The sequence below is a fragment of the Mustela erminea genome, chromosome 6 (assembly GCF_009829155.1).
Source record: "Mustela erminea isolate mMusErm1 chromosome 6, mMusErm1.Pri, whole genome shotgun sequence".
NCBI lineage: Eukaryota > Metazoa > Chordata > Mammalia > Carnivora > Mustelidae > Mustela > Mustela erminea.
In genome coordinates this window covers 122,313,808-122,332,649 of record NC_045619.1, presented here as the reverse complement: position 1 = coordinate 122,332,649, position 18,842 = coordinate 122,313,808, and the positions used below count along the sequence as shown (strand labels likewise).

The 18,842-nt window shown below is 41.5% G+C and overlaps 1 protein-coding gene across 7 annotated transcripts in view; it reads right to left on the bottom strand.

Moving 5' to 3' along the window:
• Positions 1-18,842, bottom strand: part of CACNB2 (calcium voltage-gated channel auxiliary subunit beta 2) — a 377,317-nt gene that overhangs the window by 212,531 nt on the left and 145,944 nt on the right. The window contains exon 1 of one of the 7 annotated variants that reach the window (XM_032349539.1): positions 10,614-12,210. The exons of the other annotated variants lie outside the window; for them this stretch is intronic. Coding sequence (XP_032205430.1) covers positions 10,614-10,832 — 219 coding nt within the window. The 5' untranslated portion in view covers positions 10,833-12,210. Of the gene's footprint in view, positions 1-10,613; positions 12,211-18,842 lie in introns of those variants that run through there. 7 annotated transcript variants of the gene reach the window in all.

Here is an 18,842-nt window from a genome sequence, read left to right as displayed (position 1 = left end):
CACTGAGATTTGCAATTCTGGTCTTAGAACACAGATAGTTTTTCTAGAAATCGAATGGATCTCCATCTCATTTTAATAAAATCCCACATTTATAATGTGTGACAGTGGCAGCCTCTGTCTCAGAGATCTGTTTGGTCTTCACTGCTTGAGGGGAGTAGGACAGATCGAACTCTATCTCGCCATTGACCAGACATGAAAACGGTCTTCCCGAAGGTAAGGCACTGGGGGCGCCCCTGGGCAAGGGCAGAGCTGGGATGTGCACCTCCATGGACAGCCTGCTTCAGCAGCTGGGACCCCGAATCTCTACAGTATTTCTACAAGATGACTGAGAAAGTAGCAGAAAGCGAAGACACTCCTGAGAGCTGTCGCAACGTCCAAGACTTCAGTATTAACTTATGCATAGAGGCGAGTGTGTCATCAGAGACACGTGGCATGGAGACGTGCTGCTTCTTTTACTTCTCCCTCTCCCAAACGTTTCTCACATCCCTGCTTTCTGCCTTCGCTCCTGCACAGACTTCCTGACACAACAAAAATGAAAATAAACTCTCTCCGATCCTTTATCTCCAGAGGCCATGGCAGTGGCCCCAACAAGGCTCTAACCCAGATCCCTTCATGGTGAATTCCCCTTTGGGACGAATGGCCCCCCCAAAGAGCTTCTGAGTTTAAAGGACACCTGCTTACAGGTAGGAACCTGGAAGAGAGCTCTATGAGGCAAGCCGGCTGGACATGCTGAACCCAGATTGCACAAGGTTGAGTCTCCACCTCCTCCAGAAGCGTCTGGCCCCCACCTGTCACTCACATTTTAAAATACATGCTATCAGGGCGCCTGGGTGGCTCAGTGGGTTAAGCCCCTGCCTTTGGCTCAGGTCGTGATCTCAGGGTCCTGGGATCAAGCCCTGCATCGGGTTCTCTGCTCAGTGGGGAGCCTGCTTCCCCCCCACCCCCCTGCCTGCCTCTTTGCCTACTTGTGATCTCTCTCTGTCAAATAAATAAATAAAATATTAAAAAAAAAAAATACGTGCTGTCACTGCCGCTGCTGTGCCAGCTGTCAGCAGCTAAGATGGCTGCAGCCCTACTGAGCTCCGCAGACCGCTGCTGTGTACCTTCTGAGGGTCAGGGGGACACGACCTCAGAGATCTTCCTCTCAGATGAGTGATTCCGGTTTGATTTCTCTGGTGCCGACCTGGGGTGCCTGATGATGGCGATTTTGAGAAACGTATGGCGATGCCAGCTCTTTCTGTCTTGATAGGTTGGTCACATTTCCACCCTCGGCCTTTCTTAAGGCTAAGCTAAGTTAAATAGAATGTATCCCTTGGGGGCGCCTGGGTGGCTCAGTGGGTTAAGCCTCTGCCTTCGGCTCAGGTCATGATCTCAGGGTCCTGGGATCGAGTCTCGCATCGGACTCTCTGCTTAGCAGGGAGCCTGCTTCTCTGTCTCTCTCTGCCTGCCTCTCTGCCTACTTGTGATCTCTGTCTGTCAAATAAATAAATAAATAAATAAATCTTTAAAAAAAGAAAAAAAAGAATGCATCCCTTGGGTTATTGGGGTTGGGGGGGGGCTCCAGGAAGTGGGAGATGTTCGTATCCTTTCTATACATTAGGAGGAGGTGCAGTCCATTGACCTCGTGGCGTTGGTTCAGCCAGGAGGAAGAGATGGAAGAACCCTGTTGTCCACATGCAGGTACTTTCCTTCATGCTACCAGAGACAGCCAAGGCAGCTCGTTTCACTCTCCTGGTTTGACTTGGGAAGTTAATAAGACCATAAATTTAAGACCCAAGAGCTAGCAAACAGTGCCAAGATAAAAATATCAGACTTCCACAGTGAGAGGAATACTGATACGTTTGCACTCTGGCATAGGAATTTCTGGGGTTTTTTTTTTGTGTGTGTGTGTTGTTTTGTTTTTCAAGATTTTGTATTTATTTATTTGTCAGAGAAAGAGAGTACACATGCGCACAAGCAGGGGGACCAGCAGGGAGCCTGAGACAGGACTCAATCCCAGGACCTGGCGATCATGACAGGAGCCAGAGGCGGATGCTTAACTGACTGAGCCACCCAGGCATCCTTGAGAGTCTTTGTTTTTGAATGCAGTGGGGATTTCCTGCACATTTTGATAATTTCCCTCTCACCTTAATTTTTTTGTAGAATGTAAGTTAAAATAGTGCTCTCTCCTGATTTGTATTGTCTTATTTGCTTGGATTAGCTTAAGTCCTTAGGAGAAACTCTGTCTTTCTGTCCTCCACTAAGTATTCTGAATATCCTGTGTATTTTTTTTTTCCCCCAGAAGTCATTGTATCATCATTCATGATAAACACTAACATATTTTCACTCCATTTTAAACACTGTCATTATCAAAGATGTAATAAACACCTAGGGTTTTGACATTTATTACAGTATATGCTCTTAGCTTTAAAGACATAAATGTAAACTTACTTATACACAAGGGCTACATGCATATGTGGTGAGGGTCACTCTAATGATCTCTTTTCTTTCAAGTGACCTTTGCTAATAAGACTTAGTTTTGAACTCGCTTCAGAAGTAGCAGCAATTAAATTTCAAGGGTGTGGGTGTCAACTTGTTAGCCACAGAGTGGGAACGGAAGCACAAGGGTAGAGAAGCACGTGTGTTCAGAGAGATAGAGTTTTTTTTTTTTTTTTTAAGACTTTATTTATTTGAGAGAGAAAGAGAGCACATGAGAGAAAGTGGGAGCAGAGAGAAGCCGACTCCCCACTGAGCAGGGAGCCCAGGGCAGGGGCTCAATCCTAGGACCCTGGAATGGTGACCTGAGCTGAAGGCAGATGCTTTTTTTTTTTTTTTTTAAAGATTTTATTTATTTATTTGACAGAGAGAGATCACAAGTAGGCAGAGAGGCAGGCAGAGAGAGAGAGAGGAGGAAGCAGGCTCTCCGCTGAGCAGAGAGCCCGATGCGGGGCTCGATCCCAGGACCCTGAGATCATGACCCCAGCCAAAGGTAGCAGCTTAACCCACTGAGCCACCCAGGCGCCCTGAAGGCAGATGCTTAACTAACTGAGCCACCCAGGTCCCCCTCAAAGAGGTAGAGGTTCTACCTGCAGAAATGGTTGGGAACTGGGCCAGAACCTTAGTCTGAGGCTGGATGCTGACATTCCTCCAGGTCAGGCTGAGAAATCTAGATTGGCAGTGGAGGTCATTGTAAGTAGCACAGCTTGTGTCACTATTCCTAGGACATCTCTTGTCTTCAGTACCTATCCTCCTTGGATAGTTACACTTTATCCTTACAACCACCATACAAGGTAGATATAAGGATCCCCATTTTGCAGGGAAAGGGAGGGATCCTCAAAAGAGATCAATGAGCTTTCCCAAAGTTAGAAAGCTGATGCCTCCCTCCCAATGCCACAGACGTGAGCACCCTCCCCTTCTCCTTGAGTGTCAGAGCACTCAGAGCATAGCCTTTCCTGGGGACAGCTCAGTCTTCCCAGCAATTCCCCCACTGCTCTCCACTTTCATCACCAATTCACATTCTGTTGAACACTGAGAGCGACAGGTAACTTATTATCCAAACCAGAACACCTTCGAGAGTGAAAATCACTCTTAATAGTTACTGCGAGGCAACAGGCACGATACGGGACTTCGGGTCACCCTACCTTGGCTGACTCCCTGAAACAGGGTTAACGTTCATAACTTAATTTGAAATTGTTTACGGTGGAATCTCTCCAGCCTTTTTGCCAAAGGTAGTGTCCCTGAATATGGCACCATCTAATTACTGAAAGGAGATACCACTCACCCCCCAACCCCAGATACCCCACAGTTTTCTCAGGCTGGAAGTAACCAACCCATCCTTATTTTACTTCTGCTTTACCTTCTATCTCTCTACAAGGAGGACTGCCATACCTGCCCTTCTCCCCAAGCAGTGGAATTGTAGGGCTGTGTTGTGTTTTCCCTGAAAGTTTTGTTGGCCCTGCTGATCAAAGCCGCTAATGCCCGCTGGGGCTGTCACGCACAGCAGAAGGAACAAAATCCCCTACTGGGCACAGACTCAGATTCCTTTGAACACACTGTGATTTGGTAACCCATCGCAAATGGTATCACACCTCTTGATTTTAAGGAACAAGTCACAGTTGGTCCTCCCATTCCTGGGTTCCAAATGCTTCAGATGTGGGATCTAAGATGAACTAGGACATAGATCAACATCTCTCAGAAAAGTAACACTTCTTACTTAGTCTGGAATTGGTGCTTTCGAGTTTAGATTTTAAATGATATCTTCCATGCACCTGCTTGAGCTCTTTTTTAAAACCTTCACCAAATAGAATAAGGGAAGAGTTCAGCAGATCACTACGTGATTTGGGGATAATTATGAGATCTTCCCTCCCCGTTCTTACCCATATTCCACCGGCCTGAAGGCCATGATCTTTGGTCCTGGGGAACATCCAGGGAGAAAGCCAGCCCCAGGGGGAAACCTTGGGAAGCATCTGCACACAGTCGAGTTGAATGTTCCCTCAGTCAGACTTGTGCTCAGTAAGAGCCCTGAGAAGAGGAGTCCCACTAGCTTGATGCCCAGTGGTCTCAGGCCATGGTTTGAACCCAAGAGAAAGAAGCCGAAGGGGTGAACAGAGGGCCCCCGATTCTAGACCCCTTGGTTGTCTTCTCTGTGAAGGGAGTCAATTGGGTTCAAGAATATTTAACTTTACTTAGGGACGATGAGGAATCTGGAAAGGATTTGGTCTGCTGGAGAAATGATGAAAATCTGGGTTTAAGGGAACTTAGGGAGGAGCAGAAATATCTGGAAGGAGTGGGAGAGGAGAAAGTTTGGAAGCCTCAGAGAAGAGCCTGCTACACAGGCCAGCAGATACAAGGTAAGGGATCCCTAAATTCGTGCTATAGCCATGAGATTGGGAAGGAAAGGACGAGGGGAACAAACCGATTTTTAACGAACTACTTGCGAGTGCTAGCACTATGATAAGTAATTCAGATACACTACTTAAAAAATATTCCTACAGGAAAAGTTCTACTATCCCCATTTGACAGATGAACAAACTGAACCTCAGAGGTTAATGATGTCAACGTCCTACAGCGGTTGGAAGACTCAAGCTTTAAACCCCAAATCCAATTTTGAAGTCCATATGTTCCCCACTATATAGCCCGTACTCTCCCCCTTTCAAAACACTGTCAACAATGCTTTAAGTTTGGGTGTAAGAGAGAATAACGTCACCAGGAAGAGCAACGGGAAACAGGAGGCGGGGAAAGCATTAGTTTGGGGACAGGAGATGATGATATGCCACCTTTTAAATGTGTAAGTACCCGGTAAGTTAGAACTATGATTATTTTTAAATGGTGCACATTTTAATATTTAAAAACATAATTGGGGCACCTGGGTGGCTCAGTGGGTTAAGCCTCTGCCTTCGGCTCAGGTCATGATCCCAGGACCTGGGATTGAGCCCCGCATTGGGCTTTCTGCTCAGCAGGGATCCTGCTTCCTCCTCTCTCTCTGCCTGCCTCTCTGCCTACTTGTGATCTCTCTCTGTCAAATAAATAAATAAAATCTTTTAAAAAAAATAAAAACATAATTAATAAGAGCAGCCTTCGTACAAGCACACATTTCTTAATGCTTTATGGCTGGGATCTAGAGAGCTATATAAATGCATATTTGCTAAAGCCACCTGGTAAAATCTTTCAGGTTTCCGAGCCTAGATATTGAGCTTCTCTATTTAGTAAACAAAAAAATTGTGTGTGTGTGTGCATATATATATATGTAGAGAGAGAGAGAGAAAGTAAAAACTGCCTCCATGTGTGAGTTTTTTAAAGACTCTTAGCAGCTGTGAGCCAAAGTAAATAATTTATCTGTATCACTCTGATTTCCTCTCAGTTGTGAATGCAGGTGAAAAAATGAAAACCTGCATAGGTGTTTGAAGTAAGTATAATAAACCTAATGTAATCCAACAAGGAACAAAAGGGGAGGGAAAAAAATTATATATATATATATATATACACACACACACACACAGTGGGGGGGGCTAGCAGGGTGGGGAAGGGCAGAGGGAGAGAGAATCCCAAGCAGACTCCGAGCTCAGCTTGGAGCCCTACGTAGGGCTCAATCCTATGACCTTGAGATCATGACCTGAGCTGAGATCAAGAGCCCAGGCTTACGTGACTGGGCCAGCCGAGCACCAATAGAGAAATATTTCTGATGATAGTGGCATATGTTCAGAGCATAAAAAAGGGAAATATAAAATTGGTTATTTTCAGAAACTGCTACTGACTGAAAGACCAGTAATCTCCATACTCTAGTGAAACTTACATACTTAATGAAGCAAAACCAACAAGAGGTAAATCTCTGACACAGTAATGACTTAAAACCATTCAGCTTTAAGTTCATCAAGATGGACACGGATTGGGGCGCCTGGGTGGCTCAGTGGGTTAAAGCCTCTGCCTTCGGCTCAGGTCGTGATCCCAGAGTCCTGGAATCGAGCTCCGCATCGGGTTCTCTGCTCAGCAGGGAGCCTGCTTCCCTTCCTTTCTCTGCCCGCCTCTCTGCCTACCTGTGATCTCTGTCTGTCAAATAAATAAATAAAATCTTTAAAAAAAAAAAAAAAAGATGGACACAGATAGCTACCAGAGAAGTTAAAACAACAACAACAACCACCACCACCTCAGAAGATGAGTGAATCTTTGACATTTATATGGAAAGACATTTATATGGAAATAAGATGACACAGACAGTGACCAAGGAGAAGGGATAGATTCTTGGGCTGGAGTATGGCTTTTCTATTTCAGAAACTTACTAGTGCCCCATCTTAGATGGAGTGTTTTATTTTCATGTTAGTCTTTATCTAATTTCCAGTAACATGTATTTTAATACATAATAACCATATATAACATATTCTTTCTCAATATTATAATATTATAATATAAAATAATATAAAAACATGTGCACACCTAATGCTTTTGCCAGGACCATCCCTATCAAGAAATAGAAGGTAGACCCCGAAGTTCTGAGTTCTTACTTAATCTCTAGCATGTGGTTAGGAGAATGTAATTCATTTAGGTCCTTTACAGTCTGCCTTCATTTTCTTACATAACTTTTATTAGCTTTTTATGGCTCTGAGTAAAAAAATAGAAAAGCAGATAATGAAATAGACTGTACTATAGAGAAATCATCATTTTAAAGAGAACCACATATTGGGAATATCAGAAACTGCGGTGTGGTTGATATCAGTTCTTGAGGATTAAAAAAACAGCAAGGGAGTTTACTCAGTGACAGGATCCTAAGTGGGATCTCTTATTTCTGTATTTTCAGGGCTGAGCAACTCTTCCACAAAGTAGGTCAGTCTGGCATTAAGTCAGACCTACAGCCTTAAGAGGTCCATAGAGCTCTAATGAACAAATGTCCACATGACCGTGTCTCAAAACACAGACTTCTGGAAGAGATTTTTAGAGTCCAAGAATCTGTGGAGATGCCACAATAAAGTTTTGTGTTATATACTTAACCATATCCCAACAAAAAGTATAATTTATTATTGGGAAAGCTGTGTTTCACAGATCTGGAGGCTTATCCCTAAACATTCTTTCTCAATACGATCTTTAACATTACTTTAAAATTTATTCTAATTTCAGTTACTCCAAAAACATCCTTATGCTTCTTTGTAAAACTGTCTCAACATCAAAAAAAAAAATAAACAAACTTCTCAACTCTCAAGGGCCATAACACTTTCTATAAAGTGCGAATGTGTCATTGATAGTCAGTCCTCTCCCCTTCCTTTGTGTCATCTGTAATCTTCATCCGGCAAGTGTGGTATGGGCTGTCCTAGGAAGTCTCCACACATTACCGGTCTTGGAGATTTGAATACACACATTTAGATCTGCCTTGGAATTCCCAGTGAAAATGAAACAATTGCCAAAGATATGCAAATGCATTCAGGAGACACAAAGAAATTTTAAGAATGTCCCTGAAGTTGAGCCATGCTCCTCTCACATACTTCAGGCACACTCCTGCCTCAGGACATTTGCACTTCAACATTCCTTTCCTGGGAATGCTTGACTTCTACATTTCCACACAGCTGGTTCTGCGACCTTCCTGAAGTATTTGCTCAAATCACTGGACTAACCAATTGGCAACACCCCCTCCCAAACCCTCGGACTTCCTAACCCATTCCCTGCTTTCTTTTATTCACCATGTTATATACTGCTTTTGTGTTTGCTTTTTGTCTGTCTTCTTTCACTAAAACACGAGCTCGATGCAGACGGGGATTTTCGAGTATCTTATTCACTGCTATTTCCACAGTTCTGAGAATATCACAGAAGAGGCATTCAGTAAACATTTGGTGAACGGTTGTTGAACCCTTACAGCAAGACGACTTGCTAATCCTCACCACATCTCAGAGAAGCAGGTAGTTGCTAGTCTCATTCATTAAAGGCAGAGAAACTCTCAGGCACGATAATATGCAGGTGCCCAGACACCAGGCTGCCGCACAGTCCGCGCCACAAAAAGAAAGTGGTGTTTCTCCCTGGATTGTGATGTTCACAATCCGTGTCAGTGTTTATCATTTGGGGCAAAGTGTATCTAAGGAAGACTCAAGACAGACCAGGGATAGAGAGAGAGAAGCCCCACTTTCTCCACTGAGAGGTGTGCTGTGTGCTTTGAGATGAGATGAATCATGTTGTTCTCCTCTAAATTCAAGTCTAAGTAAAAGCTCAAATGGAAACTGTCCAATGGCAAAGGACTATCAGATACATTTCACCCCAGAAAGCCAAAAAACTCAGGGAAATGTCATTCAATGCCTAAAACCACCACAACTGATTAAATTCGAGGCAATGGCCAATGTCAGAAAACATCTGCCTGCACCCTGTATTTAAAATAAGACATTTTATAAGACTAACGAACAGTCATGGTTTCATTGCAGGGTCAGCGCACACCGACTGAATTGCTGTATTTTCTGGGATGTAACAGTGATTAAACTCATAAACTCTGCTTCTGACAAGCCCTGGTATAGAGACATTTATATAGTGACATTAATGCATTTATATAGAATATACAGTGAAAATTATAACCTAAGAAAAGACAAGTATTCTGACTATTAAAATAACTGTTCCTAAATTTTTAGCCAACAACTTGAACTTTTACAAAAATATTGGCATCATTGTGTCTGAAGTAAACCAAACCCAGTGGTGGTCTAAGCTAATAAAATGTTTCAGGTTTTGCCCTCACGGCAGAAACCCTCCATTAGGCAGACACCGCTCTGGGAGAATTAATCTTTTAGAAGGGATTAATCAGATGAAGGAGGAGATATACTTTTGGAACTACTCCTTTCTTTGGTGTTTATGTACTGGGAGAAGTGGCAGAGACTCAAATGGGAAACAGAATTAGCTGCTGGACCCATCCGTAGAGAGAGGGAGTGAAACTCACTACAAAGGCCACGGGTGTGTGGATCTTAGGACTTGGTTCTACCAGGACAAGATGAAAAATCAAGGGTAGTAAAAATATCAAGACACAAAAAAAATCAATATAATTGTTGACAGTGAATAAATTGAAAAAAAACATGGTCAGTTGTTTGAAATAATTTTGGGATTTTTTTTTTTTAAACAAAGATACATCTCTTTATACTAAGTCTTCTAAAGCACAACGGTCAATAACAGAAAGGGATCAGTCACCATTTTCAAGTATGCATCATGCTATTTCACACAACGTAAAAATAACCTAATCAGTCAATTTCAAATTAAGGTGGCAAAAACAGAATCCTTTTTCCCCCTGAGTTATTTTAAGAAGACCACAACCATAAATCTAATAAATTCTGCACCGAGTAAGGTTGGCTTGCATATGTTGGTGCTGGTGGAATACATTGGTGTTTGAGACCCAAGTTTGTATGGACAGGAGAAGGGAATCCATTTGCCTATTAATTTTAATGTACCAAGCTCACTCAATATGACAGCAGGGAATTAAAGCCACTTGTTCCTTTAAGAGTTTACAGATTGTTATTATTTTAAGCTCCATCTAATACATTTTGTATTTTTAGTAGGAAACGAACTTGAAACAACATTAAAGAGCCAAACTCAATTAGGATTAACATGTCCTTGTTATTCCTGGAATGTTAAACCCCCACTGTACATGTCTATTATGGATTGACAGAATTTAATTAGACCTGTAAAATTGAAAAATGCCTATTGCTATCTTCCTCCTAAGGAAAAAAAAAGGAGGGGAGAACCAAATGCCCAAATAATGAAAACTCTGCACACCCTTCCCTGTAAAATTTGACCTAATACTCCTCTAAGAAATATGCACTATCTTTACTGAACATGAACAGTTAAAAACACCTTAAAGTTACAACCTTGACTTCGTATTGATGCGTTTTAAATTCTGTGTTTACTGGCAAATCCGAAGCAACTTCAAAGTGGCAAAACAAACCCACAGTTTGCATGTCATATAGTTCATATTTCAGCAAGCACACCACTGGGCTTTTGCCCAAGGATTTCTAACACTAATATAAAGACACTTCCATGCTTTTCTCAGGCAAATCCTTCCTGAAAGTCTCCCAAACACCTGTACTATCATGAAGCCACCAGATGTCTTTAAGTCCTCAAATGATGTGTTTCTGCTCAAAGAAATATATATATTTTTAAGAGATATAAAAACACGATCTACTTACCCAGGAGACATTTTTACCCTTAGGTGTCTTTTGCATGGCAACTTGCAATAGTGAGGTGACCAAGAACACTTTTACCAACATGGAAAATCCAATGGAGTTTATTCCAAATGTCTTTGTTACCCAAATGCAAAAAGTTCCATGGTTTGCCAGACACAGAAGTCGTACGTAACAATGAAGATAACCTTCAGATAACCCATTTTTCTTCTCAGTACTAAGCATGTGAAGACACACATAACAGATCACTAATCACTCCGTATATGGAGCCAGAAGCTGCAACATGTGAATCTTCTCTCTAGCCGCAAACCCCAGGGTGGAGTGTCCCTTAGAAAAGAGAGCTCGCATCCATGTGCAAACGTCCAGAATCACAGAGGAATTCCTCCCTCGGCTGCTATAAGTGCAAGTCCCAATTACTCCCCAAGCTTTAATGAAAAACTCGCTGGCGACAGCTTACAATCACTTAGTAAGAGAAATCGTTGAGAGCAAAGCACTTAGGAGACTTTGCAGGTTAGCTGCTGGTGGCATCCATTTTAGGAGGCGCCTGACTCCAGGGCTGCCCAGAGGATACAGAGAATGCAGAGCTCAGTTTCAATAAATAATACATAGTGTCAGGTACAATGTGCACCTGTAAGTACCTTCTGCGCAGCCTCGCGTAGGTATTGCTCTCTCCGCAGTCCCGAGACTCACAGCGCACCTGTTGTTGTTGAAACTGCTCCGCGAAAGGGCTGGTCTCCTAACAACCAGGAACGTTTGTTTATAAGGTAAGAAAAATAGAAGCCCCAGAGGGGAGCAATTTAGAAGCCCCAGGTGGAAGAGCAAGGCTGGAAATCAGTGTTGGCTCTCCTCTCTTTGTTTCTGTGTCCTTGTGTCCCTTTTCTTTTACCTCCTGTCAATCTAGATTAGCGAAGCAGATCCAGGCTAAATTTTGCTACTATCAGTAGTGATTAGTGTGGGTTGATGAAATCGGATTATACAGGCGGACCTCTGCCTTCCCCCTCAGCAAGCAACACCAGGCGACTGGAACAACACCATGCTGTCGGGCCTTCTCTTCATCAGACGGAAGCGTTCTGGAAGGTTCTGCAGGAGGGAATCTGCTCGCTAGGGAAATCCTGGCCCCCTGAAGCTGCGCGGATACAAATAGAGGGGGAGCAAACCGTCTATTTCACTTTTTACTTGGTTTTTCTTCCATATTCTTATGTTCTTGCAGGTTGAAAGTTCAGGACCATAAAAGAAAGGCATAGCATTTTCCCATTCCATCCAAAATTTTTTTCCTAGCAGAGTGACCACGGTGACCAAGAGATTGAGGTCATGGGATACTACAGAGGGGGCTGGGAACTGAAAGCCACTTTTCCTGAGCATTTACTATAGGCCTAACATGCCATAAGGGAATTTACATACACTCAGGTCCTAGCAATCCTGGAAGTAGGTACTAATATCAGTTCCTTAAAGATGAGGAATTAAGATTTAGAGATATTCAGTATCTTTCAGTGAAGACCTACTGAGCCAAAGCAATGCTTTCTAGACTCTTCTCTCTCTGAAATCAAAAGGCAACTGGACTTTTTTCCTTGGGTCACTTCCAATCTTGAATATATACATATGTGTGTGTGTGTGTATACATATATATGAATATAAAATATAAAATATAAAAAATAAAATACTATATATATATATTTTTTTTTCCCTTAAAGGCATATGTTTCCCTTAAGTGTCTAAGAATTATTTGGAATTATGGCTCCTATTTATTTTGAAAATAATAATGTTCTAACAGTTGTCCCTTGAACAACATGGCTTTGAACTGATCAGGTCTACTTATACATGGATTTTTGTTTTTTTTTTCAGTAAACACAGTATAGTACTATAAATGTCATTTCTCTTCCTTATGATTTTCTTAATGATACTGCCTTTTCTCTATCTTGCTTTATTATATGAACACAATCTATAAAACATAGAACATACAAAATATATGCTGGTTGACTATGTTATCCAGAAGGCTTTCTGTCAACAACACATGATTAGCAATTAAATTCTGAGGGAGTCAAAAGTTACATGTGGATTTTCTTTTTTCCTCTCTTTTTTTAAAAAAGATTTATTTTATTTATTTATTTGACAGAGAGAGAGATCATAAGTAGGCAGAGAGGCAGACAGAGAGACGGGGGGAAGCAGGCTCCCCACTGAGCAGAGAGCCCGCTGCAGGGCTGGATCCCAGGGCCCTGAGATCATGACCTGAGCCAAAGGCAGAGGCTTAACCCACTGAGCCACCCAGGCGCCCCTACATGTGGATTTTCAATGGTGTGGATTGTTGACACCCCCAATTCCCATGTTTTTCAAAAATCAACTGTATTTTGGAAGTAGTGAAAAGAAGGGCCGTGTGTACCTCAATGTTCATAGCAGCAATTTCCACAATTGACAAAATGTGGAAAGGGCCAAGATGGCCTCCAACAGATGAATGGATAAAGAAGATGTGGTCCATATACACAATGGAATATTACTCGGCCATCAGAAAGGATGAATACCCAACTTTTGCATCAACATGGATGATGGGACTGGAGGAGATTATGCTAAATTAAGGAGATTATGCTATGATAAGCTTGACTTATAATAAGTCAAGCAGAGAAAGTCAATTATCATATAGTTTCACTTATTTTGGAACATAAGGGATAGCATGGAGGACATTAGGAGAAGGGAAAAAAGAAGTGGGAGAAATCGGAGTGGGAGACGAACCATGAGAGACTATGGACTCTGGGAAACAAACAGAAAGTTTTAGAAGGGAGGGGAGTGGGGGGATGGGTGAGCCTGGTGGTGGGTAGTACGGAGGACACGGACATGGAGCACTGGGTGTTCTACACAAACAATGAATCATGGAGCACTACATCAAAAACTAATGATGTACTGTATGGTGACATAACAATAAAAAAAAAAGTCAACTATATTTTGGATTGCATTTTTGTAAAGTATAAAACAACAACGATGGGGCTCAGTTAGCCACATAAATATCAGAACTACAGGCAAAGGGCCTAAATGATGATTTTGGGCTACACATTCTACAGATATAGTTAATAATAATAGCCAACATTTATTAAAACGTTCTAAGCGGTTATGTCTTTTGCTGTTTTCATCTTACTTACTCAAAGTGACAACAACCTCATGAAGTTGATTTCTAATGATTCTGGATGATTTTTGTAGAGGCAGGATTAATCAATATTGAATTTAAAAAAAGAAAAACCTAATACTACAATTAAAATTGTAAATACGAACTGAGTTTTCAACCAATTCAAAATCAGAAAATAATTTTAAATCCACATGAAAATGGAGATAAAAAAGGATTTTTAAAATTAAAAAATTCCTTTATTTTGAGTATCCTGTGAATCCGTGTGTGTGTGAGTAAATCCTATCTGTCTCATTATGCTATAAACCCCTTAAGGACATGGCTCAGGTCTGCTATATATATGTTTTTTCTCTTCAGGGAATAGAGTACTCTGTACTCACTGTTACTCAATAACCATTGTTGACTAATCAGGTATAGTAAGTATTTTAAAACAGTTCTTTGGGTATAATTTTCTGTTAAAATTTTTTGCAGTTTAATACTGTTGAAAAATGGATAAAGCTACTTGGAGCCCAATGTTTTGACTAAAACATGAATGTTAGGGATTACTTAGATTTGTATTTTTAGACTTAAATTTTTAAAAAATCATGAAGGCTATCCAACACAAATTTACTGTTCTAGAAAGGAGTTGTATAAAAGGAAGAGCAGACCATGTAACTCCAGTCACATTTAATCTCAGATCCTTCTAGAAGTATTTGGTTTCAAACTACAACTAAACCTTTGTTCCTTTGAGTTATAATGGTCTGCTGTTGTTATCAGTTGAACTATGTCCCCCCCCCCCCCGAAGGTAGGTTTAAGTTCTAACCCCTAGTAATATCTGACAATGTGACTTTATTTGGAAGTCAGGTCTTTACAGAGGTAATCAAGTTAAAATGAGGTCATTAGGTTGGGCCCTAATCCAATACGACTGGTGTCCTTACAAGAAGGGGAAATGTGAACACAGGGACAGACATGCAGAGGAAAGAAGACGGGCAGACAAAGAGGAGAAGACGACCACGGGACTGGAAATGCCAACGTTTGCCTGCAAACACCAGAAGGTCAAAATACATGACCTCTCCATGCAGCTGGAGCCTCTCTTGGTATGCCACCTTGATTCCAAGAGACGGTATCCCAAGAGCAAGCACTCCAAGAGGCAAAGAAGGAATTTTTCCTGCCATCACAGCGTGCACGGCCTTGCTGTTACATCGATTTTGGACTCTTAGCCTCTAGATTATAAGATAACATATTCCTGTTTTAAGTCCCTCGGGTTTTGGTACTTACAGCAGGCCTACCAATCTAATACAGAGGTCAGTTCTATAATTCTTCCTTTCTTTTTCTTTTCAATGACTCTTTGAAGTATTCTCAGCTTCTTTCCTTAATTTCGCTATAGTAACTTGCAGGTAAAAAGGTCAAAATTTATTTTTAAAAACTTGAGTTTTAAGATACACCTATATTATTATATACACTAGATTTAAATTTTAAATTAATTCATGGACCATCTGCACATCTCACATACCAGGTCCCTTAACGTGGGGCTCTTGGAACCCAAGGAATCTATGAATAAAACCTAGGGAGTTCATGAAGTTGAATTAAAAAACACTGCATCTTATTTTTTTGGTAACTTCTGACTTAACCTTAGCATCCCTCTCAGTTCTGGATGTTAGCAACAAACCAGAGCTTTGGTAGTACCTGTGATGTCAGCAAGAGAAATCACACCTATGTTCATATCAGATTATAATTATTTTAGGTATCTTGAAATACATCCATCTTCTGGTTTATGATATACACACTGAATTATTTAAAGGAAACTTGCAATTTGCTTTGCAATTTACATTGACTTGCATAAAAACATTAGGATGGTTTAATGATGCATAGATGGATGGACAGATGCTTAGATGGACAGATGTGCTAAAGTATGTTTAAAAAAAAAGGAAGTCTATCAAAGGCTTATGAGACAAACTAGGAACTAAGTATATGGGTGTTCTCTCTAAGACTATTTCAGGATTGTTAGTGTTGCATTTAACACACTAATAAAGGGCACCTGGGTGGCTCAATCAGTTAAGCATCTGTCTTCAGCTCTAGTCATGATCCCACGGTCTTGGGATCGTGGGAGCCCGCATCAGGCCCCCTGGGAAAGCCTGCTTCTCCCTCTCCCTCTGCTACTCCCCCTGCTTATGCGCTCTCATTTTCTCTCTCTTTGTCAAATAAATAAAATATTTTTAAAAATACACTAATAAAAAGTGCATAAATTACTGTATCACAGATTTGGTTTCTAAAATATTTTGAAAACTATGTCATCGTATGATTAGTTTCCTTTGTAGCTCTACAAATCTCATATTATGCACTCAAAAATATTGTTCTAAGAAAGACTCCTTTAGGCTTTACCAGACTACAAAAGGATTCATGACACAATAAATCTAAGAATTTCATCTATAAAGTTATCAGGAGAAAACTGATAAGCAGCAATATTATTCCACAAACCTATTTCCAAGGAGCAACTTTATGGTAAGTAAAAAGTAAAAAATGGAGTCTTTAAAATGTCAGGTAGCAACTGTGTACCAAAGTAAAACCTTGCTGACATCTAAGAAATAATTGATTTATATCCTGTGCCACTTAACGATTGATGCGTAACGAACTGTCCCAAAGCTTAATGGCTTAAAACAATAGTTTAAGACATCCATGGTTCTGTGGGTTCCCTGGGCTCAGCTGGGTAGTTTCCATTTGGGGACTCTGATGTGGTTATGGGCAGACAGATGTTGGGCTGAGTCATCTGGAGATTGACTACGTTGGACACCCAAGATGCCATTCGCATGGCTAGCAGTGCATACACCCTGTCATTTGGGAGCTCAGCTGGGGCGGGGGACCACAGCAAAATACATGACCTCTCCACACAGCTGGAGCCTCTCTTGATATGCCACCTTGATTCCAAGAGACGGTATCCCAAGAGCAAGCACTCCAAGAAACCCTGCGGGGAGCTGCAAGGATTCTTCCCTAACCCTGAAAATCATGCAGTATTACTTCCACCGTGTCCTACTTGTCAAAAGTGAGGAAGAGCACCAGAGGACCTGCCCAGATTCAGAGGGAATGAATCCTATATAAGGTCATGAACACTGGGCATGTGGCTCATGGTAACAGGTGAGGGGCATGCGTGGAGACCCAGAGAGTTTAAGTGCCAAGGCAACACATAGTTTTGACCCTCTAGGGTCTGACGCCTATACTTGCCCAGTTGGTTGGTCTATCTTTTGGTTATAACAAGAACAGCTGACCAGTGCTGCCACTCATGGAAGGGATCAGAACAGTCTCCCATTCTCTTAACCTACCTCTGATTTCAGTCACAGCTGCAGTTTACTCTATCTCACTTTAAGCCAGGCCACGCAACTTTCCACTCTCTGCCCCAGTCTTACATCCTGCAAACATCCACTCAGTCCACCAGCAAACCCAGAAGCACTGGGGAGAGTCTGTCCCTAGAGTCAACTCTCAATGAATAGGAGACAGAATAGGACACAAATGCTTCTGACTGCTATTCTCAGAATGGGCAGTTCTGGGACGTTCTGGTACACTTCTCAGGATAATCTGGAGCACTCTAACCCCCTTTCCCACAACCTTGATAATACTCTTTTATATATATATATATTTTTTTTTCTCTTTCCCTGTCTCTCAGACACACCACCGGCCCAATAAACTGCCTGCACTGAGTCCTTGTCTCAGGCTCTGCATTTGGGGCACAAGATCTATTATTAGTAGATGCGTCCACTCTAGTCAGTGGAGAAAATGGAGTTCCAAGTCTGTGAGGCACCTAATCTGTGACTGTTTCTTCTGTGAATCCACTAAGGGAGCCCCTACTGAAAGAGGTCCTTGAAAATGACTGAGTAGCTTAAGTTTTCACATCCAGGCCTTTTAGTTATCTCACTAACTAGATTGTGATCCCCTGGAGGGTAAGTGCTTCTACTTTCAGCATTATCACTCACATTACAACTAAATAGCCGCCTGGTATTTAACAGGTGCTCAATTAGTGCATCCTGATTAAGTAAGTGGTTCTCCCTCTTGAAAGTATTATCTCCTTATGTTCTAACCTATTAAAATCTCGAGCAGTATCTTCCCTAGTGTATCCCCTGTAGGCTGTTTTGTCTAAGCAATGTTTTATCTTAAACTTCAACAACCCAACACTAATGAGTGTTATTTTGTATGGACATGTCTACACCTAATGATCAGATCTACTCAAGTAGAGACAGAGTAAACGTGGCAGGAAGAGCACAGATTTGGAGTCAAACAGACCAACACTGAATTCAGACTCCTCCATTTACAGAATATTGAAACTAGGGCAAGGTAATTAGCTTTGTTGGACTCCTCATCCACATAAAGACTCTAGTGACAACTAGCTCACAGGGCTCTGTGAGCATATATAAAACTCTGTGTACAGCATGTAGATGGTAAGGATGCAGTGGCTGCGTACCTGGGATCGCCATGCTCCTGGTTTCCTGCTTGGTCTTCATGAGGTACTTTTTGTGTGATCAATGTATAAACCTGTTTGAGTCTTAGCTTTCTCTTTTGAAAAGGAAGGATAGTTAACTTTTACATTTACTTAATATGGCCAAAGCCAAAATCAAATAAAATCATACATGCGAAAATTACTTGAGATTTGCAAAAGTACTGATGGGTAGTAGAGGAAGTGAGAATGAGGCTGCCATGAAATGTTGTACATTCTGCACACTGCACAAATGCCCTGGCCAAAAGAATAAATTATGGGTGAAATCAATACAGGCCTCATCTGCCCAATCAGTGTGGCATTTTTCTTATTTGTCCACTCAAAGATAGTCCTTTCTCTAAGGCCACAGAGTGCCTGTGATGAAAAAGAGTAGGCTCCTGTTTCTAACATTTACTAGACTAGTTGCACAACTCTGACCACAGCCGCTCTGTGCCTCAATATATTCGTGTAAAAAGAAAACGATGTTATAAGACTCACAGATAATGAGGAATTAAATGGATATGTACAAAGCAGTTAGAAGCATGCCTAGCCCATAGTATGTACTCAATAAGTGCTCATTGCTAATTATTGTTATTCTTATTCTTTAAATGTAACTCACATAGTCCAGATGAAGATGAGCCAGTTGTAAAGAAATGACACACAGTATTAATCATTCAAAATAGAA